The 14,912-nt window shown below is 45.1% G+C and overlaps 1 protein-coding gene across 4 annotated transcripts in view; it reads left to right on the top strand.

Moving 5' to 3' along the window:
• Positions 1-14,912, top strand: part of eda (ectodysplasin A) — a 279,217-nt gene that overhangs the window by 187,673 nt on the left and 76,632 nt on the right. For 3 of the 4 annotated variants that reach the window (XM_072595465.1, XM_072595464.1, XM_072595462.1), the window contains exon 2: positions 1,722-1,878. In XM_072595465.1, the coding sequence (XP_072451566.1) occupies positions 1,722-1,878 (157 nt within the window). The remainder of the gene's footprint in view (positions 1-1,721; positions 1,879-14,912) is intronic. The other variant, XM_072595466.1, reaches the window with a different exon arrangement.

Below are 14,912 nucleotides of genomic sequence, written 5' to 3'. Positions count from 1 at the left end.
CACAGGCCTCTGTGTTTAGTTAGCTCCTTTCAGTGACAGAGTTTCACCCTCTTTATCCCAATAGATCCCACTTATCATATGAAGGAGATATGCATCTCTCCAGCCAGCAGGCAAAACCTCAGTCAGACTGTAGGAAGGAGGAGGAGGAGGGTTGGAGGATCTGAGCTACAGGGAGAGGCTGAACAGGCTGGGGCTGTTTTCCCTGGAGCGTCGGAGGCTGAGGGGTGACTTTATAGAGGTTTACAAAATTATGAGGGGCATGGATAGGATAAATAGACAAGGTCTTTTCCCTGAGGTAGGGGAGTCCAGAACTAGAGGGCATAGGTTTAGGGTGAGAGGGGATAGATATAAAAGAGACCTAAGGGACAACTTTTTCATGCAGAGGGAGGTACGTGTATGGAATGAGCTGCCAGAGGATGTGGTGGAGGCTGGTACAATTGCAACATTTAAGAGGCATTTGGATGGGTATATGAATAGGAAGGGTTTGGAGGGATATGGACCGGGTGCAGGCAGGTGGGACTAGATTGAGTTGGGATATCTGGTCGGCATGGACGGTTTGGACTGAAGAGTCTGTTTCCATGGTGTACATCTCTATGACTCTATGACAGCACAGTTGGATAGAGTAGTCGGAAGGGTCCAATGACACAGCAGTACTGGATAATGATTAATGATGCAATCAGATGGAAAAGGGTGCAGTCATCAAAGCTAGTTGCATTTTGTTGGCAAAGTTCAATGACAAATTATAGTCTAAATCTGATCTAGAATTCAAGGACCAGTGAGGTGCTATAATAAATATGTGCAAGTGCAAAGTCAAACGAAGAAACTGTTAAGGATCAGATTAAGCATCAGCAGAAGATTGACAGAAATTAATCTAGGATTAATTATAGTGGTGACATTGCAATTTTAAGATCAGTTTCCACAAGTTAAAATCATAGAATCCCTTCCCTGTGGAAACAGGTCATTTGGCCCATCAAGCCCACACTGACATTCCAAAGAGGATCCCACCCAGACGCACCCTATAACCTTATATTTCCCATGGCTAATCCACTTAGCCTGCACATCCCTATAGACAATGGGTAATTTAGCATGGCTAATCCACCTAACCAGCACATCTCTGGAATGTGCGAGCATCCGAAGGAAATCCCCATAGACATGGGGAAAACGTGCAAACTCCACACAGTCAGTCACCCGAGGGTGGGATAGAACCTGGGTCCCTGGCACTGTGAGGTAGCTGTGCTAATCACAGAGGCTCCATGCCACCCTGGGTTGGCACCTTCTGTTTGTTCATGGCAGTTTGGGAGCTGGTGAAGCTAGAAATATCAACTAAAGGAAGAAAAGTTCAGTTAAACTTTGACTTCGAGCATTAGGCAAGTGAAGATTATCTTTGTGAAAAGGTGTAGGATTAGGCAGATTGCAATGGTGGAGAAGTTGGGAGTCTTTTGTAGGTTTTGGGAAGTTAAGATATATTTTTGAGTCTTAGGAACTGGGGGATCACAACAAAGTAATATTTACTGACACTCCCAGTTGCTAGCAGTCAGCATTGCCAATGTAGATGAGTTTCAGCAGGTTGGGATGAAGATGAAATCTAGCGTGTAAGCACGTCAGCTCAGGGATGTCTGCCAAGGCAGTGTGGAAATGAACAATCACACTTGCAAAACAAACCTGCAAATGAGGTTTTCAGTATTTTACTAATTATGTCACTCTGATTCTTGTTTCTCCAGATGCCTCGGTTAAATTACTTCACCACAGACACTCAAGCACTTCCTCATGAAGATCGAGCAGAAGTGGTTCATCGGGCGAAACGAAGTCAAAACAAAGAACCAGGAGAGAGAGGTGAACAAGCAGTTAAAGGGGATAGAGTTGTGAACGTGGGTACAGGTATGGATTTTGCTTTAAAGTAAAGCTGTAACCTATGAGCTATCTGGAGACCTTTAAAATTTTTCCAATGAGTCCTTTATTAAACTTGCAATGTAAAAATTATAAATACTGAATATATATTTTATGTTGCTTTTGTGTTTTAATGAGGATCCATTAACTGTAAAATTTTAAAAATATGCTATATGGTTGAGCATTTACTTTAAACCATTGTCTTTCCCAATCCACATCACCAGCATGATCCCTTGTTTATTCCTTGCATGCAAAATGGACAGCGTTACACAGAGAACAGGATCACTGGTTTGATAAATGGAGCTATTCGTTGTATTATCATTTGTTCTGTCTTTCTCCATATGTTTTTTTTAATTTGCCCATTTTAGATACAAAACAGGTTTTCCTTTCAAATAATGCATGAACTCTGTTCAGCATCTACTTGTAGGTAACATTCCACATTGTAATAACCACTGTGATATTGCTGATATACCAGTGATTCATGCACTTGACCAGTGGTCGGTCAAATAAATCAGAAGATTATGTCATTTAGTTCATCAAGTGTTATATTTCATGATGTAACAAATCACTCATGCATCAAGCAATAATGTGACCTCAAACCAAGTGTCAAGGCAGTAGCGAGTTCACTTCTCGTAGTAATTGCAATGCCACATCTGTTCAGAAGACAACAAGGAAGAAAGTTAGGCCACTCAGCCCCTTTGAGCACCACTTACCATTCAGTACGATCATGACTGATGTGATTTTCATCCTATCTTCGCATCTCCCTAGTAATCTCTCATCCCCTTGGTAATCAAGCACCTAATTATCACTGCCTTAAAAATGTTTAAAGATTCCGTATCCACTGCATGTTGTGGAAGAGAATTCAAAAGACTTGCAAACCTCTGAAAGAAAAAAACCTCTAGTTGCAGTGTGATTTAAAGTTCATGAAAATTTGATTTTGATCATATTCTACTATTGTTAGGCATCACTGTGAACTGTTTCTGAGAGCTTGATAAGAACACCTCTAATCCCTCAAATATCTTGAGCTATCTTATTATTCTGAGCTTTCTGTAGACAGATGTTCTAATTTTTTCATCAAGTTCGATCTCAGCAGTTTTATGCCAAGGGTTGTTTTAAGTTTGCTCATTTAGTTCTGATCAATTGTTCTTCAGGACTCTTTCTGTTCTATGCTTGTCTAGTAGGCTCTATACATTATAAATTAGGCATGAAAATGTGACGGTCAAGGATGATAGTGTCTATGCATTGTTAGCACCACCCAATCTTACAAGGTCATGCAATGTTATTCAGTATCCAGCGAGCAACAATCTCAAAAGTCGCGGCAAGATTTTTCTCAAGTGCATCAGTCACCTATTCCTTCAGCACTCTTAATTGTATATCTGAAAAAAAGGAATCGAGTGCTTGGTCTGGTAACAATGCAGAGAAAATCAGCATTCTGAAGGTAGAAAGGTTTGGGAATAGTTGCCATGATTCTAATTGTAGTCATATACTTATAAGTATTCAAGTTCTTCCCTCTGGAAGTGCAGCACATTAGCCTCCTTCATATGGGGACTGGACATTCATTAACGGAACAGGGATGTCTTGCTACAATAGCACAAGTCCCTGGTAAGGCCACACCTGCAATATTGTGTTCAGTGTTGGTCTGCTTATCTGAGGAAGGATGTTTTTACTATGGAGGGAACACAATAAAGGTTTAGATTATATTCCCTCCAGTATGGAAACAGGCCCTTCGGCCCAACAAGTCCACACCAACCCTCCAAAGAGTAACCCACCCAGACCCATTCCCCTACCCTATATTTATCCCTAACTATTGCACCTAATACTATGGACAATTTAGCATGGCCAATTCACCTGACCTACACATCTTTGGATTGTGGGATGAAACCCACACAGACAGAGGGAGAATGCACAAACTCCATATGAACAGTCGCCCAAGGCAGGAATCAAACCGAGTCCGTGGCACTGTGAAGCAGCAGTACTAACCACTGAGCTACTGTATCATCCACTAGTTTACCAGACTGATTCCTGGGATGGCAGGACTGATGTATGAGGAGAGGCTAGATTAGTTAGAAATATATTTACTGGAGGTCAGAAATATGAGGGGAAACTCATAGAAGCTTATAAAATTCCCACAGGACTGGACAAGGTATTTGCAGGAAGGATGTTTCTTATGGCAGAGGTACCCAGAACTAGGAATCACAGTCTATAGATATGGAGTAAACCATTTTGGACTGAGGAAACATTTCTTCACTCAAGGAGTGGTGAGTCTGTGAAATTCTCGTCCACGGCTGAAAATGTTGTGTGATATCATAACGAAGTTGGATATTGCACTTAAGGCGAAAGGAATCAAAGCAGCTAGGGGAAAAAGAGGAACAGGCTAATTGAGTTGGATGATCAGCCAAGGACATAGTGAATAGCAGAGCAGTCTCAAAGGGCTGAATGGATTACTTCTGGATTTTCTATATCTCTACGTAAACCCAAAATCTAGAAATTCTATTCCAAACCAGAATGGAAGCCGGGGCGCAGCAGAAGTGGAACCCAGCTTAATTCCTAGCCCTCCCTCCAGAATTATGTTCCAGAGATCTGCTCTTAAAGCCTTCAGAAATATGGTGCCGTGTCATGTTTTTCTATCACAATAATTTGACATGTCACTGCCTCATAACACACTGAAGCTCCTGAATACTAATCCAGACTGTCTTATCTCTTCTCTGTTACTGCTTATGAGCATTATTCTGTCATCTTCTTAACAAAACATTGCCTTGTTATTCATTTCAGACTGTGCTGTCATATATAAAACTAAGCAGATGTGTAATATTGATATTATATCCTTATTTGCTCTTGCAAAGTATCCTGACACTCCATGTGCCTTAATGGTGATCAAAGTCATCTAACTTTAAAGACCTTCCTCCAGGATGTTTGGAATTATAAGACATTATTCTGAAAGTAAAAGCAAAATGTTGTCATTGCTGGAAATCTGAAATAAACATAGAGAAACGCTGGAGAAAATCAGCAGATCTGGAGAGAGAAGCAGGGTTAATATTTCAAGAATAACACAGTTCTTTTTCACTTCTGTATTTCTCCAGAATTCTCTGTATTTGCTTCATACATTCTTTACCATGTTTACGTCAAGAAAAGGAGAGGAGAAGGATTAAATAACTAGTTACCAAAGGAAGAACTCACAGTCCACACATCAGTCAAGAGTCAACTGAGTTTTCTGAATCTAAGCTACAAATGAGAAAGATTTAGTTTCAAAGATGTTATTAGTTATTCTGGCCACATGGTGTCTCCTTAATCATGCTGACATAGAGCATCAGAAACCTCTGACATTGACTCTATAGAGTAGAAGGAGTGGCTGACCCTTCGTGGGAAATGTTTCGCACAATTTTAACATGCAGAATGTTTACCGTTGCTGTAAATGTTTATTTTCTCCTCAACAACTCATCATTTCTACAAAGCACAAATGCTTCCAAGAGAATGTGGCTTCCATTTCTGAGGACTCCCCTCTAACACCTTGAAACTACTGTAGATCGATATTTGGTGACTGGTACGGATGCAATGAGCCAAAGGACCTCTTTTCACACTGTTAAACTCTGTTGATTCTATGATATTGATGCTTCCTTCTTGGACAGGTATTAACTGCAGATCCTCATCTAATCTCAAACGTTTGTCGGTATAAGAACCTACATTTCACTGATCTAGCATGCTTGATGTTGCTTAGAATTTGGTCCTGTTTTCTCTCTTTTAGTCAGAGAATCATAGAGATGTACAGCACAGAAACAACGCGTCCATGCTGACCCCTTAATTGGGAAGTCAGAGACAAATTGATGTTTGATTTCACCTTAGATTTTGCGATGGTTGTTCATGAAATTGGAACCATGATCGTGCAAACCATACATTTGTTAGTTTCAGGGTTGGAAATGGTGAATATCTGCAGTTGTCACATGAATGTTGCTTGCTGTTTATCAATCCATGCCTGCATGCTGTCCAAGTCTTCGAGCATGTTGGTGTACCATATATTCAGCTGTGTTTGTGATCCATACACATTTCCAACCATATCACAGAAAGCAGGGTTTACAGTTCACAAGAGCATTGCCCTGGAAAGGTCTCAAAGAGCTGTGGAAAATTCAGTCATGGAGCAAATGATGAAAGCAAATCCACCCCATGTGTGAATAGCTCCACTAACCTTGAAAAGGCATGAAAATATCTGAAGAAATCCAAAAGTCATTGATGCCTTTCTTTCTGAATGAAATATACCTTTGCCAAGAATTATGAAATATCCCCTTCAAATGTCTGCCATGGCTCCTCTACCAGGCCACATATACGCTATTTTCCCAATGCATGTTATTCAACCCTATCTTCATTCTTTTCAAACTGCCTTTACTTAATGTTAAACCAGAGATCTCACAAATACACTTTTCACCATCACAGCGCTTACACTGTTCCTGTGCACTCTCCTTACACTGTTCCTGTGAACTCTCCATACACTGTTCCTGAGCAGTCTCCTGACACTGTTCCTGTGCAGACTCATTACACTGTTCCTGTGCAGACTCATTACACTGTTCCTGTGCAGTCTCCTTACACTGTTCCTGTGCAGTCTATTTCCACTATTCCTATAAAGTCTCTTTACACTGTTCCTGTGCACTCTCCATACACTGTTCCTGTGCACTCTCCTGACACTGTTCCTGTGCACTCTACTTACACTGTTCCTGTGCAGTATCCTTACACTGTTCCTGTGAACTCTCCTTACACTCTTCCTATGCACTCAGCATACACTGTTCCTGTGCACTCACCCACACTGTTTCTGTGCACTCTCATCAGTCTGTTCCTGTGGACTCTCTTTACAATGTTCCTGTGCAGTCTCCTTACACTGTTCCTGTGCTCTCTCTATACACTGTTCCTGTGGACTCTCCTCACACTGTTCCTGTGCACTCTCCTGACACTGTTCCTGTGCACTCTACTTACACTGTTCCTGTGCAGTATCCTTACACTGTTCCTGTGAACTCTCCTTACACTCTTCCTATGCACTCAGCATACACTGTTCCTGTGCACTCACCCACACTGTTTCTGTGCACTCTCATCAGTCTGTTCCTGTGGACTCTCTTTACAATGTTCCTGTGCAGTCTCCTTACACTGTTCCTGTGCTCTCTCTATACACTGTTCCTGTGGACTCTCCTCACACTGTTCCTGTGCACTCTGTGTACACTGCTCATGTGCAATCGCCTTACACTATTCCTGTGCACTCACTATACACTATTCCTGTGCATTCTCTAAACACTGTTCCTGTACACTCTCCTCACACTGTTCCTGTGCACTCTCCTCACACTGTTCCTGTGCAGTCTCCTTACACTGTTCCTGTGCACTCTCCATACATTTTTCCTGTGCACTCCCCTTATACTGTTCCTGTGCAGTTTCCTTACACTGTTCCTGTGCAGTCTCCTAACGCTGTTCCTGTGCACTCTCTGTACACTATTCCTGAGCAGTCTCCATACAGTATTCCTGTGTAATCTCTATAAATTGTTCCTGTCCACTCTCCTATCACTATTCCCGTGCAATCTCTATACACTGTTCCTGTGCACTCCCCTCGCACTGTTCCTGTGCAGTCTACTTACACTGTTCCTGTGCACTTTCCTTACCCTGTTCCTCTGCACTCTCCATACACTGTTTCTTTGCACTCTCTCCTTACACTGTTCCTGTGGACTCCTACATACACAGTTCCTGTGCACTCTCCATACACTATTCCTTTGCAGTCTCCTTACACTGTTCCTGTGCACTCTCCTAACACTGTTCCTGTGCACTCTCCATACACTGTTCCTTTGCAGTCTCCTTACACTGTTCCTGTGCACTCTCCTAACACTGTTGCTGTGCACTCTCCATACATTGATCCTGTCCACGCTCCTTACAGTTTTCCTGTCCACTTTGCTGACATGGTTCCTCTGCACTCTACTCACACTGTTCCTGTGCAGTCTCCTTACACTGTTCCTGTGCAGACTACTTCTCCTGTTCCTGTGCACTCTCCTTACACTGTTCCTGTGCACTCTCCTTACACTGTTCCTGTCCACTCTGTTTACATTGTTCCTGTGATCTCCACTTACACTTTTCCTTTGCACTCTCCTCACACTGTTCTGTGCACTCTCCTCACACTGTTCCTGTGCACTCTCCAGACACTGTTCCTGTGCACTCTCCTTACACTGTTCCTGTGCAGTCTTCTTAAACTGTTCCTGTGCAGTCTACTTACACTTTTCCTGTCCACTTTGCTGACATGGTTCCTATACACTCTACTTACACTGTTCCTGTGCAGTCTCCTTACACTGTTCCTGTGCAGACTACTTCTCCTGTTCCTGTGCACTCTCCTTACACTGTTACTATTCACTCTCCATGCACTCTTCCTGAGCACTCTCCTTACATTGTTCCTGTGCACTCTCCTTACGCTGTTCCTGTGCAGTCTCCTTACACTGTTCCTGTGCACTCTCCTTACACTGTTCCTGTCCACTCTGTTTACATTGTTCCTGTGCACTCCACTTACACTGTTCCTGTGCAGACTCCTTACACTGTTCCTGTGCACTCTTCTTACACTGTTCCTGTGCTCTCTCTCATTTCACTGTTCCTGTGCAGTTTCCTAACACTGTTCCTGTGCAGTCTGCTTAAACTGTTCCTGTGCAGTCTCCTTACACTCTTCCTAAACACTCTGCTTACATGGTTCCTGTGCACTCTACTTACACTGTTACTGTGCAGACTCTTTACACTGTTCCTGTGCACTCTCCTTGCACAGTTCCTGTGCACTCTCCTTGCACAGTTCCTGTGCACTCTCCGTACACTGTTCCTGTGCAGTCTCCTCACACTGTTTCTGTGCACTCTCCATACACTGTTCCTGTGCAGTGTCCTAACACTCTTCCTGTGTGGTCTTCTTAAACTGTTCCTGTGCAGACTCCTTACACTGTTCTTGTGTACTCTCCTTGCACAGTTGCTGTGCACTCTCCATGCATCGTTCCTGTGCACTGTCTATACACTGTTCCTGTGCACTCTCCTCACACTTTTGCTGTGCATTCTCCTTACACTGTTCCTGTGCACTCTCCATACACTGTTCCAGTGCACTATTCTTACTCTGTTCCTGTGCACTCTCCTTACACTGTTCCTGTGCACACTCCATACACTCTTCCTCTGCACTCGCCTTACACTATTCCTGTCCACTCTCCATGCACTGTTCCTGTGCACTCTTCAGACACTGTTCTTTGCACTCTCCTTACACTGTTCCTTTGCACTCTCCTCACACTGTTCCTGTGCAGTCTCCTCACACTGTTCCTGTGCACTCTCCAGACACTGTTCCTGAGCACTATCCTTACACAGTTCCTGTGCACTTTCCATGCACTGTTCCTGTGCTCTCTGCAGACACTGTTCCTGTGCAGTCTCCTTCCACTTTTCCTGTGCACTCTTCATACACTGTTCCTGTGCAGTCTCCTCACACTGTTCCTGTGCACTCTCCTTTCACTGTTCCTTTGCACTCTCCTCACACTGTTCCTGTGCACTCACCAGACACTGTTCCTGAGCACTCTCCTTACACTGTTCCTGTGCACTATTCATACACTGTTCCTGTTTTACTCTCCTTACACTGTTCCTGTGCACTCTCATTTCACTGTTCCTGTGCACTCTTCCTACACTTTCCCTGTGCACTCTCCTTACACTGTTCCTGTGCACTCTCCTTCCACTGTTCCTGTGCCAACTCCTTACACTGTTGCTGTGCACTCTCCTTACACTGTTTCTGTGCAACCTCCATACACTGTTCCTGTGCAACCTCCATACACTGTTCCTGTGCACTCTCCATACACTGTTCCTGTGCAGTCTCCTAACACTGTTCCTGTGCAGTCTTTTTAAACTGTTCCTGTGCAGTCTACTTACACTTTTCCTGTCCACTCTGCTGACATGGTTCCTGTGCACTCTCCTTCCACTGTTCCTGTGCCAACTCCTTACACTGTTGCTGTGCACTCTCCTTACACTGTTTCTGTGCAACCTCCATACACTGTTCCTGTGCACTCTCCATACACTGTTCCTGTGCAGTCTCCTAACACTGTTCCTGTGCAGTCTCCTAACACTGTTCCTGTGCAGTCTTCTTAAACTGTTCCTGTGCAGTCTACTTACACTTTTCCTGTCCACTCTGCTGACATGGTTCCTGTGCACTCTACTTACACTGATCCTATGCAGACTACTTCCACTGTTCCTGTGCATTCTCCTTATACTGTTCCTATGTACTCTCCATACACTGTTCCTGCGCACTCTTCATACACTGTTCCTTTGCACTGTCCTTACACTGTTCCTTTGCACTCTCCTTACACTGTTCCTTTGCACTCTCCTCACACTGTTCCTGTGCAGTCTCCTCACACTGTTCCTGTGCACTCTCCAGACACTGTTCCTGAGCACTCTCCTCACACTGTTCCTGTGCACTCTCCAGACACTGTTCCTGAGCACACTCCATACACTCTTCCTCTGCACTCGCCTTACACTATTCCTGTCCACTCTCCATGCACTGTTCCTGTGCACTCTTCAGACACTGTTCTTTGCACTCTCCTTACACTGTTCCTTTGCACTCTCCTCACACTGTTCCTGTGCAGTCTCCTCACACTGTTCCTGTGCACTCTCCAGACACTGTTCCTGAGCACTATCCTTACACAGTTCCTGTGCACTTTCCATGCACTGTTCCTGTGCTCTCTGCAGACACTGTTCCTGTGCAGTCTCCTTCCACTTTTCCTGTGCACTCTTCATACACTGTTCCTGTGCAGTCTCCTCACACTGTTCCTGTGCACTCTCCTTTCACTGTTCCTTTGCACTCTCCTCACACTGTTCCTGTGCACTCACCAGACACTGTTCCTGAGCACTCTCCTTACACTGTTCCTGTGCACTATTCATACACTGTTCCTGTTTTACTCTCCTTACACTGTTCCTGTGCACTCTCATTTCACTGTTCCTGTGCACTCTTCCTACACTTTCCCTGTGCACTCTCCTTACACTGTTCCTGTGCACTCTCCTTCCACTGTTCCTGTGCCAACTCCTTACACTGTTGCTGTGCACTCTCCTTACACTGTTTCTGTGCAACCTCCATACACTGTTCCTGTGCAACCTCCATACACTGTTCCTGTGCACTCTCCATACACTGTTCCTGTGCAGTCTCCTAACACTGTTCCTGTGCAGTCTTTTTAAACTGTTCCTGTGCAGTCTACTTACACTTTTCCTGTCCACTCTGCTGACATGGTTCCTGTGCACTCTCCTTCCACTGTTCCTGTGCCAACTCCTTACACTGTTGCTGTGCACTCTCCTTACACTGTTTCTGTGCAACCTCCATACACTGTTCCTGTGCACTCTCCATACACTGTTCCTGTGCAGTCTCCTAACACTGTTCCTGTGCAGTCTCCTAACACTGTTCCTGTGCAGTCTTCTTAAACTGTTCCTGTGCAGTCTACTTACACTTTTCCTGTCCACTCTGCTGACATGGTTCCTGTGCACTCTACTTACACTGATCCTATGCAGACTACTTCCACTGTTCCTGTGCATTCTCCTTATACTGTTCCTATGTACTCTCCATACACTGTTCCTGCGCACTCTTCATACACTGTTCCTTTGCACTGTCCTTACACTGTTCCTTTGCACTCTCCTTACACTGTTCCTTTGCACTCTCCTCACACTGTTCCTGTGCAGTCTCCTCACACTGTTCCTGTGCACTCTCCAGACACTGTTCCTGAGCACTCTCCTTACACTGTTCCTGAGCACTCTCCTTACACTGTTCCTGAGCACTCTCCTTACACTGTTCCTGTGCACTCTCATTTCACTGTTCCTGTGCCAACTCCTTACACTGTTGCTGTGCACTCTCCTTACACTGTCCCTGCGCAGTCTCCATACACTGTTCCTTTGCACTCTCCTTACACTGTTCCTGTGCACTCTCCAGACACTGTTCCTGTGCACTCTCCAGACACTGTTCCTGAGCACTCTCCTTATGCTGTTCCTGTGCACTCTCCTTACACTGTTCCTGTGCTCTCTCCAGACACTGTTCCTGTTCAGTCTCCTTCCACTCTTCCTGTGTACTCTTCATACACTGTTCCTTTGCACTCTCCTCACACTGTTCCTGTGCAGTCTCCTAACACTGTTCCTGTGCAGTCTCCTCACACTGTTCCTGTGCAGTCTACTTACACTTTTCCTGTCCACTCTGCTAACATGGTTCCTGTGCACTCTACTTACACTAATCCTATGCAGACTCCTTACACTGTTCCTATGCAGTCTCCTCACATTGTTCCTGTGCACTCTCCAGACACTGTTCCTGAGCACTCTCCTTACACTGTTCCTGTGCACTTTCCATGCACTGTTCCTGTGCTATCTGTAGACACTGTTCCTGTGCACTCTTCATACACTGTTCCTGTGCACTCTCCAGACACTGTTCCTGTGCACTCTCCTTACACTGTTCCTGAGCACTCTCATTTCACTGTTCCTGTGCCAACTCCTTACACTGTTGCTATGCACTCTCCTTACACTGTTCCTACGCACTCTCCATACACTGTTCCTTTGCACTCTCCTTACACTGTTCCTGTGCAGTCTCCTTACACTGTTCCTATGCACTCTCCTTACACTGTTCCTGTGCACTCTCATTTCACTGTTCCTGTGCACTCTCCATACACTGTTCCTGTGCACTCTCCATACACTGTTCCTGTGCACTATCATTACACTGTTCCTGTGCAGTCTCCTAACACTGTTCCTGTGCAGTCTTCTTAAACTGTATCTGTGCAGTCTACTTACACTTTTCCTGTCCACTCTGCTAACATGGTTCCTGTGCACTCTACTTACACTAATCCTATGCAGACTCCTTACACTGTTCCTGTGCAGACTACTTCCATTGTTCCTGTGCACTCTCCTTACACTCTTCCTATGCACTCTCCATACACTGTTCATATGCACTCTCCATACACTGTTCCTGTGCACTCTCCTTACACTGTTCCTGTGCACTCTCATTACACTATTCCTGTGCACTCTCATTACACTGTTCCTGTGCACTCTGCATACACTGTTCCTGTGCACTCTCCTTCCACTATTCCTGTGCAGTCTCCTTACACTGTTCCTGTGCACTGTCCAGACACTGTTCCTGAGCACTCTCCTTACACTGTTCCTGAGCACTCTCCTTACATTGTTCCTGTGCACTCTCCTTCCACTATTCCTGTGCAGTCTCCTTACACTGTTCCTGTGCACTCTCCATGCACTGTTCCTGTGCAGTCTCCTTACACTGTTCCTGTCCACTCTGCTTACAATTTTGCTGTGCACTCCACTTACACTGTTCCTGTGCAGATTCCTTATACAGAAACAATTACAGCAGTTAAAAGGCATCTGGATGGCTATATGAGTAGGAAGGGTTTAGAGGGATATGGGTCACGTGCTGGCAAATGGGACGTGCTGGCAAATGGGACTAAATTAGGTTAGGATATCTAGTCGACATGGATGAGTTGGACCGAAGGGTCTGATTCCATGCTGCGTATCTCTCCATGACTCTGTGACTCTACTTGTTATTTTCTAATCTAACGGAACTCTTCCCAAACCTGGGGAGGTTTGGAATATTGAAAACAACACATCAACTATATCACAAGCTACTCCCTTTAAGATAAAAACAATGACTGCAGATGCTGAAAACCAATTACTGGATTAGTGGTGCTGGAAGAGCACAGCAGTTCAGGCAGCATCCAACGAGCAGTGAAATCAACGTTTCGGGCAAAAGCCCTTCATCAGGAATAAAGGCAGATAGCCTGAAGCATGGAGAGATAAGCTAGAGGAGGGTGGGGGTGGGGAGAAAGTAGCATAGAGTACAATGGGTGAGTGGGGGAGGAGATGAAGGTGATAGGTCAAGGAGGAGAGGGTGGAGTGGATAGGTGGAAAAGAAGATAGGCAGGTCAGACAAGTCAAGGAGACAGTAACTGAGCTGGAAGTTTGAAACTAGGATGAGGTGGGGGAAGGGGAAATGAGGAAGCTGTTGAAGTCCACATTGATGCCCTGGGGTTGAAGTGTTCCGAGGCGGAAGATGAGGCGTTCTTCCTCCAGGCGTCTGGTGATGAGGGAGCGGCGGTGAAGGAGGCCCAGTCATTGTTTTTTCCTTGAATGAAGGGCTTTTGCCCGAAACATTGATTTCGCTGCTCGTTGGATGCTGCCTGAACTGCTGTGCTCTTCCAGCACCACTAATCCAGTATTTGATTTTCAGCATCTGCAGTCATTGTTTTTACATTGTTTTTACCTTGTTGATTTTAACCCTACTGCGAATCCTCTTGCAAGGATGCCTGCCTTGAAGAAGTTTTCCTCCTCTCTCTACAAGAATCTCAGGGAGTCCCTCTCCCACTGCAACTCCCAGGTCATTTCCTCTGCCCTGAAGCTCTTCAACCATGTTGTGAAACAAACTCGGTACCACAGCCACATTTGCTTCCTCAGTGCATGCCTCCATAACCAACTCATCCCACACGGACTCCGGACCACCTTTAAACCAGCAGAGTTTGGACCCAAACAGGACAAACAGTACAGACTACAGATTCAAAAACACCAGCAACAGTTCTCCTTCAGGATCCTCTGCTCCACGCTTGCAGCAATGCGCCGTCACCTAACCTCTCTACAGTCAGCCCTGCCTCAGCTGAGGGCCACACTCTCTCAGAATTGCAAAGGACCCACTCTGTACTACATCCTCAGGAGAATTCATACTCTCAACAAACACTATTTCAATTCCATCTCAAACATCAAAAACTATAAGTACAACAAACTTTTATCCACCCACCTCCATAACCAGCGCTCCTCAAACATTCCAGAAGATTCCCCTGGCCTCTGAAACGCCATTAGCCATGCGGCTGACGCAGCTACCACCCCCACGCTGAGTGATGATGTCACTTCCGCCCACATCATGGCCACTCCCACAGCCACTTCCGGCCCTCACATCATCGCTGATGCCACATGCTCAGTGACCTCCACCACCCCTACTGCCATGATCACCACCACTTCCGCCTCCACCAGCGCCACTCACCTGCATT

This window comes from Chiloscyllium punctatum, chromosome 25 (assembly GCF_047496795.1).
Source record: "Chiloscyllium punctatum isolate Juve2018m chromosome 25, sChiPun1.3, whole genome shotgun sequence".
Taxonomy (NCBI): domain Eukaryota; kingdom Metazoa; phylum Chordata; class Chondrichthyes; order Orectolobiformes; family Hemiscylliidae; genus Chiloscyllium; species Chiloscyllium punctatum.
The sequence above is the reverse complement of the archived record's forward strand: the minus strand, read 5'-3'. Positions and strand labels throughout refer to the sequence as shown.